This window comes from Tachypleus tridentatus, chromosome 3, assembly GCF_004210375.1.
Source record: "Tachypleus tridentatus isolate NWPU-2018 chromosome 3, ASM421037v1, whole genome shotgun sequence".
Classification (NCBI taxonomy): Eukaryota; Metazoa; Arthropoda; class Merostomata; order Xiphosura; family Limulidae; genus Tachypleus; species Tachypleus tridentatus.
In genome coordinates, this window is record NC_134827.1 from 69,400,936 (window position 1) to 69,424,373 (window position 23,438).

At 35.4% G+C, this 23,438-nt stretch overlaps 1 protein-coding gene and 1 long non-coding RNA gene across 3 annotated transcripts in view; one reads left to right on the top strand and one right to left on the bottom strand.

Moving 5' to 3' along the window:
- LOC143247093 (uncharacterized) overlaps window positions 1-10,540 on the top strand; it is a 34,487-nt gene extending 23,947 nt beyond the window's left edge. Inside the window, exons 2-3 of one of the 2 annotated variants that reach the window (XR_013026367.1) lie at window positions 9,656-9,727; window positions 10,136-10,539. This is a non-coding gene — a long non-coding RNA (uncharacterized LOC143247093). Of the gene's footprint in view, window positions 1-9,655; window positions 9,728-10,135 lie in introns of both variants that reach the window. The other variant, XR_013026368.1, reaches the window with a different exon arrangement.
- LOC143247092 (mutS protein homolog 4-like) overlaps window positions 1-23,438 on the bottom strand; it is a 97,118-nt gene that overhangs the window by 46,091 nt on the left and 27,589 nt on the right. Inside the window, exons 7-13 of the mRNA XM_076494544.1 lie at window positions 18,181-18,377; window positions 8,708-8,856; window positions 8,087-8,277; window positions 6,342-6,463; window positions 4,743-4,963; window positions 3,489-3,683; window positions 2,247-2,366 (exon numbers count right to left, since the gene is read on the bottom strand). Coding sequence (XP_076350659.1) covers window positions 2,247-2,366; window positions 3,489-3,683; window positions 4,743-4,963; window positions 6,342-6,463; window positions 8,087-8,277; window positions 8,708-8,856; window positions 18,181-18,377 — 1,195 coding nt within the window. The remainder of the gene's footprint in view (window positions 1-2,246; window positions 2,367-3,488; window positions 3,684-4,742; window positions 4,964-6,341; window positions 6,464-8,086; window positions 8,278-8,707; window positions 8,857-18,180; window positions 18,378-23,438) is intronic.

Below are 23,438 nucleotides of genomic sequence, written 5' to 3' on the forward strand. Positions count from 1 at the left end.
CTGAAAAAGACATAGGAACCAACACATATTTAATGGGTAAGGCACAAAACTGGCACCAAATCATGTTTGAAAAACCTAAGGTAGCACTCAGAGAAATGAAAAATAAGAATGTATACCATGGGCATTCTTATTCCTTCAGAAACTGCCCACCCAGATGTGATAAAAAAAGACTATATATTAAAATGGGAAAGGAGTAAAAAGTGATTGAGGTGGGAGCAATCACCATCAAGCATACATGACCAATAGAAAATGCTTAGGTAGGTCAGGTAAAGGATGAGAAGGTGGCAAATATTGAACATGAAAAAAGACAGCACCACCTCAGAATGAAAGAGAAAAAGCAATGGGAATAAAATATAGCATTGCAGATACCCCACATGATGCTAATTGCACAGGAGTAGCCTCTCAAAAAAGGACAAGTGGAGAAAAATAGCTGACCATAAGTTCCTATTAGAAATAGATGGTAAACAAATGGTACAAGACAATGTCCCATCCCATCAGATCCTAAAACCAAAGAAGCCACTTGCAGAGGGAGAGACCTAAACTAGCAAAAACCCCAACATGTAGGGGACATTTCCTGTGTGAGAGTTGATAGGGTATGACAAAGCTAGAAAACAAGATGGAGGATAAAATGTGAATAGGATTAACAGAGACTACACCCCATACAGGAACAGAATTGTAAATACATAGAATTAAAAATAATTCTGCTAGATGGAAAGCTAAGGCATAATGAACTGAAGCCTGTGCTTACTTCATTTTCGTTATCATTCATCTTTTATACTTCATCCCATTAACTTTATTTGTGTGGATTCCTGGAGCCAGTATTACTAGTATTACAGGTAATATTAAAATAACAAAGACTAATGAAAAGTTTTAACTTATTTTATATTTCAAAGAGTAAACTAAATTATGATTTCAAATCTGAATGTAACTATGATTATTGATCAATGTAACTAGACTTATGCCATAGAACTGAAGTAACTGTAAAATAAGCTTTATTTTACATGTCTCATTTACTTACTACACCAGAATAAGCTTTATTTTACATCTGTCACATTTACTTACTATGCCAAAATAAACTTTATTTTACATCTGTCACATTTACTTACTATAGAGAGTAAGCTTTATTTTACACCTACAATATTTACTTACTATACCACAATAACCTTTATGTTATATCTGTCACATTTACTTGATATACCATAAACAGCTTTCTTTTACACTTGTCACATATTCTTACTGCTCCATAATAGGATTGGTTTTACTTCTGTGACATTTACTAGTTATAAAAGAAAAAGCTTTTATTTTACATTTACTTATTACACTGGAATAAGTCACATTTACTTACTGTACCAGAATGAGCTTTATTTTACTTTTGTCACATTTACTTACTATACCAGAATAACTTTTATTTTACATCTGGAACATTTACTTACTATACTTGAATAACTTTTATTTTACACCTGTCACATTTACTTAGTATACCAGAATAAGCTTTATTTGACATTTGTTATATTTACTTTACATACTCGGCTAGGTTTTATTATCTGTCTGCTACTTTCACTTTGTACATATGGTAAAGCTTTATCTCCTTCCTGTTGTAAATCACCCTTTACAAATATTAGGAAAGTTATGATATAGGAACTAAGGAGGTAGACAGGAAACATCTTCTGAAGTGTTATCAAACTATTATTATATAAAATCAAAGTTAATCATTCTTTATTCAAATATTTTTTTCTTATTGTTATGTTAGAATTATTTAATAACTCAATGTTTTCTGTACCATTTTGACATTTATTTGCAATAGCATGTAACAACATATGGGAGGACTGAGTGATGTTTCATTTCTGGCAAGAAGGTAAGATAACTTCTGTATCTGGCTGGTGCAGTCTTTAGAATGACAGGTCACTAACTGTTAGAGCTGATATATTGTCAGTCTCTTCTGGATTAGTTTTGGACTTTTTCTTTCTGTTTGTACTGCACTCTAAAAGTTTTTATATCATGTGCACACTTCATGCATTTGTATGTTTGTGATGTCACAAACTGAGTTTTTCATGAGAAACATATTCCTAGTGACCTGAAGATCATAACAACACTTTGATTTTCTATACCAAGTTCCTCACAATGTTTTCCATCTTGTATACATATGCCTGGTGATGTATATGTTTGAACTGTATATTAAATAACTAATGCTAATCATTACTGTCTGCATCATTCAGTCATTCATTTAAAATTTACAACTGTTTTACCTTTATAGCAAAACATTTTTGTGACCTCATGTTAAGAGCTCCCTTCTGGTAGCGAGTATCGTCATGAACAACCTGCTGGATCATCTCCAATAGCTCTTGAAACCTCTCATCCTTTAAAGACTGAAGCAAAGATCAACACGTTTAATGCTTAATGCAATGACACAGAAATGTAATTTCACATGCTTTCACAATATGAAAGGTTCATATTGTTGTAATAATGTATTAATTATCTCACTACACAATGACATTCAGGCAATAACCAACATGTAGCTTATTGGAGAATTATCATTAAGTTAGAAATTATGTACACACTCAATACTTTACAACATTTTACTCACATTTAAAGGCACAGATAGCCCATTGTGTAGCTTTGTGTTTAATTCCAAACAGCATTTACTTTAAAAATTGCAACACATTTGACATATGATCATTATATTATTTTAAGCATTAGAGTTCATAATAGGAGAAACAATAGTTTCTTTCTTATTGTTACGTCCCACAGATTACCAACTAATGGATAATATTTTAGAGGTTAAGTGTTATAAACCTCAAGGCTTATGATTTATATGTGAAAAAAAAACAGTAGCAACTTTTTACTAACCAAAAAATAATAAATTTCAATATTCTTTAACACCATTTATTTTAAACCTATAATGCCACTTCACAGTTTCTCTAAGAGCTGATACTATTATTTATGTTCTTTTCAATACTAACCAAATTTTGATCGTAGTATATATTTTGTGGCTGTATTTGATCAAAACTATGAAACTCTAAACAGAAAAACTGTTTCAAACAATATTTTTTTACAAGTCTGTAATATTAAAATGGAGAAGGACTAAAAAGTGATTGAGGTGGGGCCAATCAGCATGAACTCTTTGTTGGAAAAGATAACAGAGGAATCCTGGTTCATGATTTAACTGATAAAATTAGTTGTTCAAAGCAATTTCCCCAAATAAGTACAAGTACCTACTTCTGTGCCCATTTTTCCAATGCTTTTTATAAAATCCTGTAAAGTGGATTAAGACTAAATGATCTTTTTGTTGAAAAAGATTACAGAGGCACTCTAGTCAAAGATTTAACTGATAAAAATGAGTTGTTCAATGCAGTGCCCTTTAATAAGTATAAGTATCTAATTCTTTGTTCATATTTCTAATATTTTTTATAATATCCTGTATAATGGGTTGAGACTAAATGATTTATAATAGATAAAGGTTTCTAATTCTATGCTTATAACTCCAATACCTCATAGTAAGTCCTGAAAAGTGGGTTGTTGCTATGATCAAGAGCAGCCCTGAGTGGCTCAACCAACTCTAAAGTATGCTTCAAGTAAATGATGTTTGTGATTTTCTGCTCAGCTGTGTGGGCATTCTCCTGTTTCGGAATTTGAATACAAAGTGACAATAGGTGTTCTATGTCCATGAACCATCCCAGCACTGCCTGCAATTACCACCACATAAAAACAATTCATGAAACTACAAGTAAGGAAAAACAAACAGACTGCAAAAAATAAACTCTTCAGTTTTTGAAAAAGGAATTTTAAGACTATTCTGAGGCTGCATTCATAAACCTCTTTCTGGTCTTTAACATCACTGCAAAACAATAGAGTTAATAATTATATCTATAACACTAAAGTATGCTAGATTTAACCATAATGTCAAACTATCAACTAAGGCTGACCACTAACTTTTGTTTGTATTAGCCCAGAGTTAAACAGTGGGTGTGTTTATGCTTTGTCCACCATGAGAAGTTGAATCTGAAAATTCCCATTAAACCACAGGTGGTGAGGGTATGTGTGAATGATCACATCAAGTGTAATGTTCTCATTGGATTTGATACATTAACAACATGAACATAACTTACTAAAAAAACGTGGTTAAAAATATAAGTCTTGTTGTAGTCAGTGTATAACTAGTTTTATACAAAGAAATTTAATTTAGCCTTTTTATACTAGAACTACAAAATGTTCTATTGGCTCTTAAACTGTTAACTGAAACTTAACTTTAGCTACTTCATAATATAATTCATCTTCAGTGATAAGAGTAAAGGATAAAAATGAAAAAATCTGAGCTTTCACACTCATGGTTGGCACAGCCCAGACAGTTCATTGCATAGCTTTACACTTTACAATAAATAAACTAACTCAACAACATAATTCCAATCAATTTATGAATGCACTTGCATCTAATGTTATGTTTTACATTACCATAGAAGTTTGAAGAGAGAGAGAATGTAATTAAATGCTAGGTTTAGGAAGGTTATTTACATTACATGAAACTATAAAATTACAATAATTACTTCAATTATTTAGTTAGGACTTAATTATAATTTCCTTCAAAGGAAATAGTTTCATAAAATAAAGTTTTAATATGCTCCAAATTTATTTATGAAAACAACTATAAGCTTTTGAAATGGCATTTTACAAACTTATCATAATTTACAAGAATATGAGGAAGAAAAAAGTATTACTATTTCAATTCCATACTTAAAAATCAGTACCTGTAAACTGAAAAACAGTTCTTCATTTTCTGTGAGTTCTTCTACACAGTTTAGTCGAGTTTCAATAGTCTCCTGATGACAAGGGGGCTGAAGGATGTTGGCTCTAAGGAATCGAGAACCACCAACAGTTTTGGTATGGTGAAGGATGCCAAACAAACTGTGGCCACTCTTTGGGTCACAAAGATTAACTAAAAGCTCCAGGTTCTTTGCTGTAGCAAAATCTGCAAGTTATCATAGTAATAATTATTATATAAAACAAAGGATCAAGTGTAAAATTGCATCTATCTAACATAGTTATCATTTCTTCTTAAAGTAATGAGTGTATTTCTTTTAATATATACAGTTATGCATATTGTACTGACATATGAATCTTACAAAAGGACATGGCATGGCCAGGAGGTTAGGGTACAAGACTTGTAATCTGAGGGTCATAGGTTTGAATTCCAATCACACCAAACATGCTCACTCTTTCACCTTATTTCTTAGTAAAAGAGTAACCCAGGGGTTGGTGGTGGGTGATAATGACTAGTTGCTCTCCCTATAATCTTACACTGCTAAATTAGGAACAGCTACCAAAAATAGCATTCATGTAGCTTTGCAAGGAATTCAAAACAAACAAGTCTTACAGAAATATGTTGACAATGTAAAAAAAAAAAAAATGTTAGGACAAATCAAAACCTCATGAACGTACATTTAACTGTTCCAATCATTCAGATATTCGCATTTTATTCATGCTTTCTTGTCATTTCAATATTATATCTATTACATGTCTATTATATCTCTTTAATTATGGATACCAAGAAAAGTAGGTTTAAGCTTTGTCAATTTACATTCAAATTTCTTCTTTCAAAATGACTTTTTCTGATAGAGTTTGAAACTTGTGGTATGGATTGTCTGATGATTTGGTTCTGATGTGTATGTTAATTTATGTTATTTTAAACATTTATTGGATAAAAACAGAGGTGGAAGCATAGTAAAAACTTATAAAAGTTTTTCTGAAGGAAAAAGTAAATGAGTGATAAAACCATGCTGAAGTTGGTTATGAGAGTATAATTTCATAATTTTGTAACTTTTGGAAATTCACAGTAACAAATCATAGAAATACTAAGTCAAGTTATACAAGCTTTTATAAGATGAAACTAGATATCATTTAATAAGTTTGTAGTAAGTTTAGTTAAGTATATTTCCATGTGGCACTAACAAGTAATGGGATATCAGTGATTTCCATTTCAACTGAAAAGAGTTAATTTACACTAATATAGCCATTAGCTTCAAACTTCAGTAAAACAACACAGTTAAAGTCCGAAAACAGTAGAAAACATTTTCCAACAAAGGTTTTATATTTGTTAACTATAATATCTATTTTATACACATATCAATGCAATTTAAGGTGCAAAATCACACCTTTCACCACCCACCTCCTTTCTTATGTGCATGAATAACATGAATATATATATATATATATTACTATTTTGATAGTCCCTCTATAACCTTCCTTTTTGCTCTCACCCAATCCATAAGAAATATTAGTGGAATGTCATCCAGGGTTTAGACTAAGATCATAAAGACTGATGATCCAGTAGAACTGTGGATACCTACCAATGAGAGCTGTGTTTTCACTTCCTCGGAAGATGATCTTGAGAGAATGAGGTGCATACAGTACATTTTGTATAAATTCAACATATTTCAGCAAGGCAGCACTAGCAGCAAGACAGTAGTACCTGAAAGTAAACTGCAATATATATATAATGTTTCAAAACAATAAAGAAAAAAATAATACACACAACACTGGTTTACATAAATTTAAATGAAATTAATACAACAAACAAATAAGTTAATTCAAGTTCCTGTGACGAATGATACTCCTTTGCTGAAATAACCTTGTGAATTTCTGGGTCAATGTCTGACAATTTCAAATGAAGATCTGGCTCCACATTTATCTTATTTCTATATTTCATGTGTCAATCCCACTGGAAAACAACTGTCTTGCTTTTGTGACTGGTAGGCAACAATGTCAAGTAGCACAATTAATTCACATAATTCATTCTATACTAAAATGGGCTTTATATATATATTACTACATTAGTTTTATAATGTCTTGGCATTTTATTTTATTCATTACTCCTTCAATAAATCTTAATTTCATAAATTTGATGTACTACCGTGGACCCCCAGGAGGCCACGAAATACATTTTGGGAACTCCTGCACTATTACATCATTCCATACATATCTTATGTGAATAAATGTTTTAATTCTGTCTAAATATTTATACAACAGTATTACATTATTTCATACTTGTCCTGTGTGAACACATTTTGTAACTCCATCTGAATGTTTACATAAACCTTTCTCTTCACTCTAACAACCAGTTGCAATAATTCAATAAAACTACAAAGCTGACTAGTTTTGTGTTATACACACATGCTGGTGAATAAAAACTTTCTTCATATACTCATTTTTTTTTATTTAATAAAAGATAAATTAATATTTTCAACATACAGAAGAACTTGGTGAATATTATTGTAAATTAAACATTTAGTGAAATTAGACAGATAAATGAAACAACCCAGAATAAGTTAGAACATCTGTATTTATATATTTCAGTAAAATTTCTATTTTGTGTGTATTTCACTTGGGTGAGTGTGTGTCATCATATGCAACAGTTGGTAACAAACTATAAATTAACTTTATATGTTAACTACATTCTACAACTATCCTAAAAACCCTAATAATACAGTGTGCCCTCATGTAATGAAGAAATATTGATTTGGTGTTGGGTAAGACTGTTAACATTAAGTGAAATGTTATTCCAGAATGTACTAATAGTTTGTATGGAGTAGATTAAACTGAAGATTTGAAAACTGTAAAAATAATTCAGGGATATTTTGAGCTATGAGTATGCAATCTTGTGGAAATGGGTATTCATGGTAGTAGCTTAATGTAGCTTATTAGGATTCTCAAAGTGTTTAACTCTATAAAAATGAATTACCCAAAGTTTTGTCTACAAAGAGTGTGAAAACAGTGCTCTGTTGTATAATGTTGCACAGTCCCATAATTATAAGGGCTAACAAGCTGTGCTTTTCAAATGTCACACAATAATATATATACATGTATTCTCAAAACTGCTGGTATGGGTATTAAAACTTTAATTAAAATAAAGTACAGAGCAATGATTCAGCCTTCTTAAGTCATCCTCAGGTTAACAAAGTGGGTTTCTTGTCATCATGAAGAAATATATATACTGCAGTCTATGCAGACAAGTGGTTTACAGAGATTAACATACACAAAACTATGCATAACAATTTATGTTATACAATAATTATATCTTAAATTCAACTCTCACTTAGTAGCAACCTCCATCTCTACTGAACTGTACTCAGGAACACAAAGATGATTAATATACTGTATCCCTTTGGCCTCATTGAAATACTTTCTTTGAACAGTGGCAATTGTGGTGTCAGGATACTGGTCAGTGATTTGTTGGACAAGTCTTGACCCTGTGTCATTCTCCAAGGCTGTGTTAGGTACTATAATCTAAATATCATACAACTGTTAGTTTTCTTCTTATGCAACAAATCAATATAAAAAGGTTTTAATAATATGTAATCAATACATATGGTATCCCTACTTAAAAGAGATTAGCCTGCTATTTGTGAATTCAAACTTTAAACTTGAGAAATCTTCTGTCATGAGCAAGAATTATTATAGTAAGTTGCTTTAATCTCAGCTTATTGGTTTGACTACTATACAGACTTGTACTTTGGACAGAAATGAGCTATATAGTTTATATTATCTATTAAATGTTAAACATATAATTACTTAGTTTATATTATGTATGTATATAGATACACATACATCAACAATAATAATAATAATTGGTACATGTCTTGTAGTATTCAATAATAAAACAAACACTTATCAGATATTATGGATAAACACTTCAAAAGGTAATTTTAAATACTACCTCAATGGGTTCCAGTATCTGAAGCTTTGTAAGAACCTTCACATAAGCTTGGGTATCTGAAAACTGTGATAACAGTAGCTCTGGATTCCTGAGGTCCAAACTAGCCATCCCCACTTCCCCACGAGCCAATCCTCGCCCTTCTACTATAGCTGAAAAACAGTAATATGTGTAGTAATCTGCCTCAGAGATCTCCAAAGTTGCACTGTCAGGGTCATTTGATGGGCTTTAAACAATTACAAAGTGTTGCTAGGGGTGAATGTGTAAAGTGTCGTGAAATCTGCAAGGTAAATGAAATATTTAGTAAAAACTTCTACCAGAAGAGGTGTGAAAAATGTAAACTAACAATTAATGATTATAAAAAAACAGTTATGAGTAACAGGCAAACTACAAAAGAAAATCCACTATAACCACTCTGCCTTAGGTCAAAGGTTGACGATCTTTGCTGTTAGTGGTGTTTTATTTTGATAGTACATGAAGCAAACCAGTTACATTTACATATTCCATACATAAGTAGATTTGTCACAATGCATGCGGTTTATTGCTGCAATGTACACCATACTTTTTTAAATTTTTCTTGTAGACCCGGCAGGGCCAGGTGGGTTAAGGCTTGCGACTCGTAATCTGAGGGTCGCGGTTTCGCATCCCCGCCTCACCAAACATGCTCACCTTTTCAGCCGTGGGGACGTTATAATGTTCTGGTCAATAAAAGAGTAGCCCAAGAGTTGGCGGTGGGTGGTGATGACTAGCTGTTTTCCTCTAGTCTTACACTACTAAATTAGGAATTACTAGCACAGATAGCCCTCAAGTAGCTTTGCGCGAAATTATAAAAAAACAACAACAAATTTTTCTTTTATTAACATTATTAATCAGAAGGTTTAATTTTATTATTATTATACTTTCATTATAAATATTGTTTTGCATTGTTATATTTGCATATTATGAATCTAGAATGAAAATCAATCTCTAAAGTTGGATGTATCTTCGATGATCTTGGGATTATGGCTGAAAGCACCTCTAATAGTGAGTATACCCAATTGATAAAATAAAGTATTGTAATCCTTGTAATTAAGAAAAGTATATTAATAAGTTACAGTTATTGTTAGGTTGATTTTTATTTACAATCTAGGTAGGCTGTTTGTTTTAATAAGAATTTAATATTAAAATTTGAGCTGTAAAAATACAAAAAGGATACTTTTATTATAAATCAAACAAAATGACCAGAAATAAAAACGAGGATATTGAAAACTAACACCCTACAACAATCCTAGTTCTCAAGGGTAAACGTTATGTTGTAAAAGACAGTACAATATTAACTCCACCACAAATGGGCAGTATTTATCACAGTGTATTTTAGGGTTAACATTTATAATGGACTGTGCTCCTACATTTTTTTTATGTGAGAATGGCAAGGTGTTTTTTTCTTTTCAGCACGAAAACTTGAATACTTCCCACTCAAGAGACTATAAGGACAAGACCATCATAACCTTACAATGCTTAAATTATTAATGCATTGATAGTATTTAAAATAGTTTGAAAACCAAGTTAAGATAACATACAAAACCCTGTAATCCGAATGTTTTTCAAAAATGGACTATCCTTCATATAGAGCAAACAGTTCATCCTTGAATAAAAAAGGTTCTCCTTTTAAAAGTGCCAGATAACACAGTTTTATATTTTTGTCTTTTTAACACAACATGATTGAGAAATTTATGCTAAAAACTGAAATATATGAAGTTGACGTTATTAGAAATTCTCAGCCGAGGAAATGCACAGGTTTCAGCCCTACAGATGAAAATGCCATCAGGTTTAAATTAAAGTTCATACTAATTAATCTGGCTTTGAAACAGTGCAGCCATACAAAACTACACAGGTTACCTGTACTAGTCGACCCTAACTTTGAATTTATAGATTGTAGGGAAGGAAGATAATAAACAGCACCTACCACCAACTTTTGGGTCATATATGGTGGGATTTGACCATCATTTTTACAATGCACCGACAGTCCAAACTAAGAAGCATTTTGTTGATATGTGTGTTTACAGATAAGACAACTTCTTTTTTTTCATCATAAGGTCTGGAATACTGTCTGTAATGTACAGCTTCTGCATTGTCTCTTTGTTATAACAAAGAGACAATGCAGAAGCTGTACATTACAATATTTTCATGTAGATCTGACAGTTATAAACATCAGTCAACTTAAGCTTAACTGCAGTAAAACTGCTGCAAAGCATGTAAACAAAGAAAGTCGCTTTATGTAAGAAGGAAAATCTGGAGTTATAGAAAATGTGTGTTTATCTGTGTATTTTCTTATAGCAAAGCCACATCGGGCTATCTGCTGAATCCACCGAGGGGAATCGAACCCTTTATTTTAGCGTTGTAAATCCGTAGACTTACTGCTGTATCAGCGGGGGACTTTATAGTAAATACAAATTTATTTAAGATAATTACTTGTATCACTTACATTTTTCATGTCACTTAAAATATGTTTTTCGTTTTTTCGCTTCCAAAAGTCTAACTTTTTCAATTGCTGGTGTGAAAGTGGCCCGCTATAAGTATTACTGAAAACAGATATAGGTTACTACCCTCTTGCTCTAGAGACAACCTTAAAACACTTTTGTTTTGACCCGTCATGGTCAAGTAATCTGAGGGTGGCCGGTTCGCATCCCCATCACACTAAACATACTCACCTTTTCAGCCGTGGAGACGTTATAATGTAACGTACAATCTCACTATTCGTCGGTAAAAGAGTAGCGTAAGAGTTGGTGGCGAGTGGTGATGACTAGCTGCTTTCCCTCTAGTCTTACAGTGCTAATTTAGGGAAGGCTAGCGCAGATAGCCCTCGTGTAGCTTTGTGCAAAATTCCCAAACAAGCTAAACCTGTTGTTGTTTTATGCAAGGATCTACCACTTTGTATTATTAATGATTTTGCTGTTTCCGAATCACGCCTTACATTTTTACTGCAATAATCATCTAATACGCCTATTATCAATTTTAATAATGTGTTATTAATATATCTCAGAACGGCTGGTATGTGTATTAACATTTTTATTGATAAGCAGAAAACAACGTTTTCACCTTCTTAGGTCATCTTCAGGTTGACAAAGTTAATGAGATACAATTTTATTTGAAGTGGGTTTCTCGTCATAAAGAATGTATTATTAAATAGCCACGATGCTTACGCTTCATCTTTGATTCGAACCCGCGACCCTCAAGTTAGAGTCAAGAGCTCCTAATTACCTGGCCACGACGGGCCTTTCATAAGTTAATATTGAAAAACCAATGTTTATAAAATAAATTAAATGAATACAAATATAAAATCGCTTAAATCTATAATTAGAAACAGTGTTTTATCTATAAACTGCCAGTTTTTCACAAAAGAACTCACATACATACAACAGCCCCTTGGTGTGGATTCCTGTACGTGGTATGGGGACTTCCCAGGGAAGGTTTTGTTCTTTCAGTTTACCTCCTCTGGGATCTAAACATCCACCCACATGTTTGCCACGCGTGGCGACCCGTGAAGGAGAGGAGAGGATCCTGGTGGTTGAGGGGTCCAACCCAAATACACTACTTTGGCCTTGAATTCCTGTAGACAGGCGGCCTTGGGATGGCCCCCTTGGGTCAATCGACTGGTCCACTTGGGCTAGGGTCGACCAAGCACCAGTGTTGGAAGTTCTCAACAGGTTTTGTGGACACTGTATCTGATGCTGGTGTTTGGGTATAGTGCTCACGAGACCCTGGCGTTGTTGCAGTGTTCCTTGTTTGACATTGTAGTGTGTTCCCTCGTAGAGCTCCATGGTGGGTGGGGTCAGTGGGCACCGAAATCTCCCTTTTTTATTATGGATCCTCCAAATAAAAAATTAAATAAAATAGTGAAAAAACAGTCCATAGGTAAACGACCACGTCTTGAAGTTTCTGAGCAACAATCTTCTACATCTGTACCACCTGTTGTACCTCATTTTCTTATCCTACATTCTCTTTCAAACAAATCTTTAGAGCAATTGTCTCACCTCCTTTCTTATTCATAAAGGACTGGAGGGACTAGTTAGCTCTCCAAAGTCAGTAAAGAAGCTTCGATTTGGTGACATATTGGTGGAAACATTCACATTTCAACACAGTAAATTCCTCTTGAATTCAAAGGTAATTGGTAATTCATAGATAATCCCTATTGAGGTTACACCTTGCTACTTTGAATTCATCACGAGGAGCTATTGTTGAGAGGGATTTGAAGAACATCCCCGAGTTAGAGATTCTAGCTGATTTCTCCACTCAAGGAGTTTCTGCAGTGAGACGTCTATCCACTTGCAAAGATGGAATTACAATGCCCACCAATATCCTCGTTCTGACATTTACATCACCACGTCCACCTGCCATCATCGAGGCAGGTTATCTTAATTGCAGGGTACGCCATACATTCCAAACCCTCTCCAATGTTTCCAGTGTCAGAAGTTTGGTTACTCAAAGACGTCATGTTGTGGTTCTCTGACGTGTGCTCGTTGTGGTGGCAAGGACCATGATGCCTATGAGTGTGAAACACACACTCATTGCATCATTTTCAATGGCTCTCACCTGTTCTACTTTCGTTCTTGTACTAAAAGGTTGGAAGAAAAAGAGGTACAGTGTTTGAAAACGATTCATAACATTACTTATCTTGAGGCTCAAAAATTGCTGCCCACTGCTTGATCTCGGACATATGCTGCTGCACTTCGTTCCACAACTACAGTGAAAGTGCAGACAGATCTCTCTGTGCCTCCAAAAGAATCATTCTCAAAACAAATGAAAGGCCTTTCGACCTCCATGGTTAAAAAGTTGATGAATCAACTTCAACACCCATCTCTGTCTCCCATACATTCCAACAAACCCCAAGATCCACATCCTTCGGTTACAAGTATAGGCATTTCCTCGGATACATCTTCTTCTCCCACCCCAAGATGCTAAACAATCATTCGTTCGCGCCTTCAGTCACTGGAAAGACCTGCACAATCGACCCAGGAGGTCGATAGGCCTCCCTCGAATAAGGACAATAAGGAAAAAAGACGTTGTCGTAAACAGAAGCGTTCTCCACACAATCCACCTACACGTAATTAAAAATGGCCACCTTGATAGAATGGAACTGTTAAGGTTTACATTCAAATCTGGATGACATCAAAACACTGATTGCTTCCTACCATCCTGTATGTCTTTCCTTGTAGGAAACATTTCTGAAACGTGCCGGCAAGGTTACTGGCAGTTTTCTTTATACAGAAATGACAGAGTGCATGGAGTGGTGGCACTGTTGGTTGATCAATATGTGCCCACCCTATCTTTGCCACTCCACACACCCTTGGAGGCCGTAGCCATCCGAGTTTCCTTGGGCCATACCATCACTGTTTGTTCTATCTACCTGTCGCCTGGAGAGACATATGATCAATCAGACCTTAATGATCTCATTGAACAGTTGCCGTCTCCCTTTTTAATCCTAAAGGATTTTAATTGACATCATCCTCGCTGAGGAAATGCTGATATTGATAGGAGGGTCCTTTCTGTGGAGCATATGCTCTCTGATCACAACCTTTCTCTTTTCAATACCGATTCTTCTTCTTATTTTCATGCACCTAGTCAGTCCTTTACTGCTATTGATCTCTCCATTTGTTCCCCTTCATTATTCTCCCATTTTTCATGGAGGGTTGATAATAATCCATGAGGCAGTGATTATTTTCCTATACTTTTGAGAGACTAGCCGTGGTCGATGCCACCCGACCCGCGTTCCCCAGTGGAAGCCGGATCAGGCAAACTGGCCCTCTTTTACTGCTCTCACAGAACTTGATCCTGCGCTCGTCTGTAAGCAATCAATAGACGACTGTGTGGCAGCAATAACTGACTATATTATACAAGTAGCTGCTCAATGTATTCCTAAAACCTCAACACGTCCAAAGCCATATGAGACAAGTTTTGAAACGTCAGTGGGCAATATAATTCTGTTCCCCTCTCGATCTTCCTTTCTGATAGCTAGGAAGTAGCTAATACCCGGAGTATTGCTGATACTCTAGGTGAAAGCTTTTGCCAGGTATCTAGCACTTCTACTTCTTCCTCTACCTTCCTGGCCATCAAGACTCGGGTAGAGCGATCACCTCTTTCCTTTCGAGCTGTTGACTCTATAATTATAATTGTCCCTTTACATTGGTGGAACTTAAACTGGCCCTTCATCAGTATGGCAGTGCATCAGTTGGACCTAATGATGTACATTATGACATGCTGCATCATCTATCACTTGCTTCTCTTGCTAGTCTTCTGATTGTTTTTTAACCAGATCTGGCAGGAGATTGTTTTCCCTGATGCCTGGCACCAGGCTATTGACCTACCTTTATTTAAGCCTGGGAAGAATCCCAAGATTCCTTCAAACTGCCGTCCAATTGCTTTGACAAGCTGTCTCTGTAAGACCTTAGAGAGGATCGTTAATGCTTGTCTTGTTTGGTTCCTTGAATCAAACAACCTTCTCTGGCCTACCCAGTGTGGGTTCCGACGACAGCACTCCACCATGGACCACCTGATTCGACTTGAAACGTCGATCAGAGAAGCCTTTCTCAAACGACAACATCTTGTATTAATATTCTTTCACATTGAGAAGGCTTATGATACAACATGGAGGTATGGCATTTTGTGAGACCTCCATATATATGGGTGACGTGGTCATTTACTCATTTCTATTAAAATTTTAATGAACAGGCGATTCCAAGTTCTTGTGGTTTCGACACTTTCCCGTTCTTTTCTATAGGAACTCGGAGTCCCTCCGGGCTGTGTTTTGAGTGTCACACTTTTCAGTATAAAAATTAATGCCATCACTGAACAACTCATTCTCACTGTTGCAAACAGGCTCTATGTCGACGACTTTCACATCTCATGTAAGTCGTCGAATATGAGGTACATTGAACAGTAGATACAGACTGCCCTCAATTGTTTACTGAAGTGGATCACAGCAAACAGCATTAATTTCTTTCTTTCTAAAACCGGAAATTTTAGAAAGTGCATGTAAAACATGCACTTTTACCACCAATGGGGTATTCACCCTAATCCCGAACTCCATATCAGTGAAGTTATGCTGCCCATGGTCTCTGAGACAAAGTTCTTGGGGCTTATCTTTGACAGTAAGCTGACCTTTATACCACACAAGCAGCTACGGGTCAAATGTACAAGACACTGAACATCCTCCATGTCCTCTCTACCACCACTTGGGGAGCGGATCGATGTTCTATACTAAAGATATATTGTGCTCTTATTCGATCAAAACTCGACAAGGGATCACTGGTCTATGGCTCTGCCAGACCCTCGACCTTAACGATGCTGGACCCCATTCATCTTCAAGGACGTCGACTCTGCACTGGAGCTTTCTGCACTTCCCCAGTTAAGAGCTTATACATAGGTTCTGATGAATCTTCTTTGCGCCTCCGCCGTTTGCATCTGTCTTTACTACATGTTTCAAAACTTCGTTCCTTATCAAAGCATCCCACCTGGGATTCTGTTTTCCTTCCGCGGTGGGCCAAACTTTTTCAGAACAGATGGTCTGCCATTGCTCCTTTCGGCCTTCGTATCCAGACGCAGTTGGATGAGCTGGGGCTATCCTTGGATAACGTTGCTGTATTCAATGGTCAGCCCATCCCACCATGGCTTATTACATACCCCAAATGTGATATATCTTTAAGTCATCTGAGAAAAGCAGATACTCCCGATTGGAAGTACCGTCTTTTATTTGCTGAACATCTTTCGAACCATCTTTCCATTCCTATTTATAGGATGGTTTAAAATCAGGTGACTCCGTGGGCTCTGCCATGGTTTGTTGCAGTTTGGTGGTTGCATGCAAAATCCCCTCTACAGCTTCTGTGTTCAATGCAAAACTTTATGCCATTTCTCTCGCCCTGGATCACATAGAAGCTGAGCAATACTCAAACTACACTATTTATATTGACTCACTTAGTTCTCTACTGGCCCTGGAATCGCTTCACGTTAGTTCACACCCTGTTCTCGCCAATATGCAAAACCGACTTGCCCACTTCTCTTTAACGTCTACTTCTATCCCGTTTTTCTGGATATTCGCGGGAATGAGCTCGCTGACACCATAGCTAAATCTATCTGCTCTGGTGCCTATCACCGCTGTGCCTGTTCCATATATGGACTATGGTCCAGTATTCAAGGCTCGGCTCCGTGCCAGCTGACAGTCGACCTGAAGTGAGCAACGCGAAAACAAGTTTTTCGAAATAAAACCCTATATTGGACTTTGGCCATCTTGCTTCCGTAAGGATCGGGAAGAGGAAGTTATTATAACTAGACTACGCATTGGTCACAGTTTTTTTTAACTCATTGTTTTCTTTTATCTGGAACTGATGCACCAGTGTTTAGTCTGTGATAAGCCATATTTTACTTTCTTGCCGTCGTTACGACTCTCAACGACAGCACCATTTTAAACATGTTCTGTTCCAAGGTTTGTCCATAACGTTAGAAAGTGTTATTGGTAATGGTGACATTGTCCACTTTGATAAAGTTTTTAGTGTTTTAAAAACCATTAATCTTTTTAATGTTATTTAAGTTTTTTAATTTATACATTAAACCTTTTTAAATGTGGTTCCCTTTTAAGAATCAAAGTCCATCTGGTTCAATTTGAAATTAGAAAATGGCCGTAACGTTAAATAACTCGAAACCAGGACTGGAAAGCCAACTTCAGGTGACTAACGCTGCTGTTTGAACTACCCGTTAGTCATTCTGGCGAGTTATTATTATAATTTTGCTACACGTCTTTTAAAACCTTTTTATTACTTTCCTTTTTAAAAATGGCCATAACGTCAAATAACTCGGAACCAGGACTGGAAAGGCCAACTTCAAGTGACTGACGGTGGTTTTTGTACTTACCTGTTAGGCTTCCTGGTGAGTTATGATAATTACAGTTACGCTACAGAAAGTCCTTTACAACTTGAATTACTGTAGTTTTTCTCTTATCGTTGTAGACTAGATGTAAACATTGGTTTTATGCTATTTGTTTTTTTTTTTAACTTTATTTTGTTTTACCTTAATTTCCTTTTATGAATTTTACTAAATTTCCTTTAATTTTACCTTTTTTACCAGATGTTTGGCTCAGATAGCCTTGCTGCTTTGTGCCATAAAACACTAAATCAACCAACCAACCAATATATAACAGAATACTTTGTATTCATACAGTATGTATCGAAAACATATTCCACACTTAATTAATATTGCTATATATACAAAGAATAGTATTACAGAACTATCGCGAATACATTTTAGCACAAAAATATTATATCAGATATTTGTAAATAGATAATTTAATAAACAAACCAAGAGAAAATCATTTGACAACTAATATCAAATAGTTGTCTATATTAACTAACCCTGAGGAAGCTGCAAAGGCAAATCGTTGATTAAAATGAAAATTATATATATATGGAGTGTAAAGGTCGTTTTCTCTAAACATTTTTACAACTAACCTACAATAATAGATTTCTCAGGGGCGTAGGGGATGGTTGTACTGGTAGATATTCTTGGAGTTCGTTGAATATGATCTGTACAACTAGATGTTGTGTTTCTAGAAAGTGGAGTTCGACCACGTAGACGATGACATGACCCAGACGTTCGGCCACTACTGACAGTTGAAAAACCTCTATTTGTACCAACCAATTTGTTACTGAAAATATTGATGATAGTGCAAAATTAAGCTATCTATATAAAAAAATAACATTGAATAAACAAACATTTTACCCAGTTTTCATTAATCTAAAATTTATATATTTTACTAAATTGCTTATTTGTATTATAGCAAAAGCCACATTGGGCGATTTGCTGTGTCCAACGCAGAATCAAAGTCCGGTTTTGAGTGTTGTAAGTCAATAAATTTACTACTGTCTCACCAAGGGATCAGAATTAAGAAAAATGTACCTGGGGACTTAGTTTAACAGATGTTTTGTTTTTAACATTTCTGCTAACCACTTGGTAGAAAAGTAGTAATTTTTATTTCTATTTACTTAGTAATTTTCTATACTCTTGGTTAGAAGACATTTTTATATTATATTAAACTCATATTCCACTGGCTATTTGCAGTAATTAAGTAGACACCAGTGCGAAGAAAGAAAACTCTATACTTAATTTATCATTAAGTCATCAGTTTTGTTTTAAATATTATGCTGTATCTTTTCCTTCAGTAACATGTATTTATAACAATCTGGACTCCATGTGTGATCTGTGAAAATAACTGATTACCGTTTGATTGGTACAGAAAATGACAAGATGTTATCACCACAAAAATCAAAACTTAAATGTTTCCCAGTGGCACAGTGGCATGTCTACGGATTTATAATGCTAAACACCGGCTTTCAATACTTGTGGTGGGCAGAGCGGAGATAGTTCATTGTGTTTAATTACAAATAGAACTTAATTTATAAAGTATTACGCAATAGTTTGCGTCTTGTGAGGAGGCATTTATTGATCTATGTAACATTAGAATTGGTGTTTTGAAAGTTACGTTCCTTAAGAACGAGGCTTAAAATCATTTCAAAGCTCATCATACACACATCGTTATTACTTATAACATAAATCAGATAAAAATAGATTGGGCAATATAATTCCTTATTTAATCCTCTAGAACAGCTGTCCTCAATCTTTGGTTGGAATATCCCGTTGGGTTGTTCATGATAAGTTTACATAATTATATAAAGGAAGCAGTAGCATAGTATAAAAGAAAAACTTACATGGTATATATATGATTGTTGGCAAAAAGCTACAGAATGGGGTATCTGGTCTCTGCCCACAATGGTTATCAAAACCTGGTTTTTAGCGTTTTAAGCCAACAGGTGGTATGCAGTACTATTATTTCTCTAAAATAGGGCAAATTAGTTGCAAGCAAGCTAAATACAATAATCTGTTGCACGCAACAAAGCCATTACCAAAAGTTTCTTATTTTATTGATGGTCGAACTGGTCCAAAGTGAAACAGTTGTGGTCCAAGTAATTTATAAATAGCGTACGGGCATTGCTGTGTCTATAATATATCAGTCAGTTTATAAACCCTGAGTGGGTCAAAGACCTCACCGGTAGATGATATAGCAGATACAGTCTGGTTAACAGATTATATATCCTTCGTTACATTCATTCATGGGCTCTTATATGCTCAATGGTACGTAGCTTGGGTTATGACGCTATGAACCAGGTTTCGATATTCGTGGTGAGCACAGCACAGATAGGCTATTGTAAAGCAATGCGCCTAAGAAGAAAAAAAAAATCTAAAGTTACTATATGATTACAAATCATATTTTTCAAATTATAAATACAGTAGAGTTTAAAATAAGATTACCATCGATGCTGAAATAGGTAGAAAAATACCAATAAATTGATTTCTATATCTCTAGAATTAAGTTTATCAGATCTATATTTTACTGTTAGAACTTCGTCAGGAGCTATTGATATCCTACAAGTCAACTAAACTAGTTTAATATAACTAGGTACACAGTCATTCGTGAATCGAGCATTGATACACGTTTAGAAATTTCATATTACATTAAAATAATATCAAACATTCTTGGATTATATTGTTGAAACAAATCAAACCAAAATGCTGAATAAATAACGTGTAAACCAATAAGTAACCTATTAACATCAGTGTATTAAGAATAAAATACGTCATGTGTCTAAAATATTTCTTCACATTTGTATTACTAAGTATTTTCCCAGCTCGTTATATCAATACGTACATAAAACAATGTCTGAACGTATATTTTCACCCTTAGAAGTATATATAGGGATTACGTCAAAGTTCAACATATTAAAATCTTTAAAATTCCATTAACATCTCTGCATTAATGTTCAACATTTTTATTTGTTCATTTTAGGTTTATTTTTCTGGATTAAAATGGATTCTTTATTTTTTTATATCCAGAAATTTATGACATTTAAATATGATATTGAGATCCGATAAGATGCTATCAGCTTGTGGTGGGCTGGGGCATAGATCCTGGGGGGATGGGAGTATGCATCCCCCTTTCATTTTAGGTGGGGGATATGGTAAATACAATCATCCCCCTCTACAGTTTGGTCTGTTGAATTGTTTTATTGCATCACAGGCCTACAAATTATGTGTTCGTTCTTGTGATTCTCGTGTTCTTACCAATCGAATTACATAATTAGGCCTAGATGTAGGCTTTTTCAGTAGCCGAAATGTACATCTTTAATATAGGCGTGCTTTTAAGCTTTTCGATCTAAGCGATAGTTCGTAAGTATCAGTCAGTAGGCTTGCAAGCACTATCACAGAATCTACCTACGTCTTGTACGTAGCGTAAAATTCAGTAAAATTTTCATCACAATAGATTGAACAGAGCATGATATTCGAAAATATTACTCCCAAACGTAAACTCCTGTGATCTAGATCTGGCAGGCCATTTGTAGCTTGTAGCTGCATCAATCTTATGTGTATATTGTGCGGTTTTCCTACGCCATTTGTTCTTATGCATGTCTAGCCGGTTTTATTGTCGAACGCCTTACTCTCCTTAGCTGTCGAATCCGCTGACCATAGTGTACGTTTAGTGTACAGTTAACGACAGGTTCGGGCCGCTCGGATCCAGACGCGCCCTACATCACCCCCCTCCGCTCCCTTTAGTTTAAACCTCGATTTTACAACAGGGCTCATTAGACCTCCTGTGTTTGTGGCCCATGAAATTTCAGGTTATCACTGCACTCTAATAAAGTGCTGATGCTTTATGGTAAAAGAACAATATATTTTCTTATCATAGATAGTAAAAATATTGTATTTTCTTGTATAATTAGGACACAAAAGGGGCGATTTCAACGGCCTGAAGCCTCTACTGAGATTGTATTGCTAGTTTTTGTTTAGGTGTTTTTATTTAATACACGTGCTTATAGACATTATATCACAACGTGTTTGCCTTTTGATGAGCTTTAACAGGAATATAATATATTTGTGATTGTTTAAGTATTTTTCGAGAAACTTGCAATTACTTGTGTTGTAACTAGCACAAATTATTGTCCCAGCAATGCCCAGGCGGTCAGTCGGCTCGGTAGTCACTATGAGGTTCGCGCGTTCGACTTAAATACATTGTACAGTTCAGTCCTACTTCCATTCTGTTCTATCTTCGTTCGTTGTACGTTAGAAATTTTCAATAAAGACTGTATTTTAGCCTGTTGAGTCATCTGGGAAACAGATTCCAATTATAACAAGCAAGCGCCTGAAACTTTCCGATATTAGACAGTTCTAAAAGTTACTAGTACTACAAGTGACAATGCAGATGCAGATAATCCAACAACCTCAAGCAAAGGAATAGAAACTTGCCATACAGAGGAAATACCATGTTCATCAGAGGACGAGTCTGAAAATGCTTCTGCAACTATTGCATATCATGAACCACCAGACAGTTGTGAAACAAGTTTGTGCAGCAATAAAAAATCTGACACTCCACAGATACAGTGTGGAAAGCCATATCATCCAGATGCACAACTTTCGACAGAAAGCAAAATCTCAAAATATCAACTTCCAGGGCAAGTGGTTTGATGAGTTCCCATGGCTGCACTTCGACAATTAGACTCAAAAAGTCATATGCTTTCATTGTGCCAAGGCGGAAAATAGAGGCCTTTTTACAAGGAAATTGGAGAGGCCAGTGGTTTATACCTTCATATCCACCGGTTTTTGCAACTGGAAAATGGCAAAACAGAAATTCAACGAACACCAATCCTCCTCTCAGCACAGATTCGCTATATCTCCAGAAGGTTCACTTGATGTAACTTCAGTGACTGTCCAGCTACATGATTGAGAAAAGAAGCAGCAGGAAGAATGCAAAAGAAGTCTAGCCAAAATATACAGAAGTTTATGTTTCTTACTGCGTCAAGGCTTAGCATTACGTGGACATACTGATACGGAGGGGAACTTCATGCAGTTAATGAAGCTCCTGGAAGAGGAAGATCCTGAGTTGACGGCCTACTTGTCAATGAAAACCACATTCACATCACCCCAGGCTCAGAATGAAATAATTGAGATGTTCAATCAGGAAATATTGAGGAACATAGCATACGAAGTGCTGCAAAGTAAAATCTTTGCATTAATGGTTGATGGCACTCTAGATGTTACAGGTGCCAAACAGGAAGCAATATGTGTACGATACGTAGATGAGAACCTTGATGTCCACGAGACATTTCTTGGTTTGTACAGTGTTTCTAATACAACTGGTGAAACAATATTCTCGACTATACTTGATGTACTGACTAGACTCAATTTACCACTGTCAGGATTAAGAGCACAAACTTATAATGGAGCCGCTAACATGAGTGGTGTGTACAGTGGATGCCAGGCAAAAATAAAAGAGAAGCAACCGCCAGCTTTGTTTTTTCACTGCGGAGCACACAAGGCTAAATTTAATAATGCAACATGCAGTTAAAGCTTGTCAATGTGTTCGAGATTCTATCCAGTGGGTACATGAACTTGGTGTCTTGCTTCAGAGGTCAGGCAAATACAAGACAATCTTTGAAAATATTGTACCATCAGACAGCCACGATGGTCCAGTTAAATACATCTACCCACTGTGTCCAACACGCTGGTTGTGTCGTCTATCTGCAATTACATGTGCTAATGATCACTACAGTGACATTGTTGATTCTTTGTCTGAATTAGCAAATGAAAAATCAGATGTAGCAGTGAAAGCACGAGATCTGCTAGACAGATTTGACAAAGAAAAGATAGTTTTAGGATT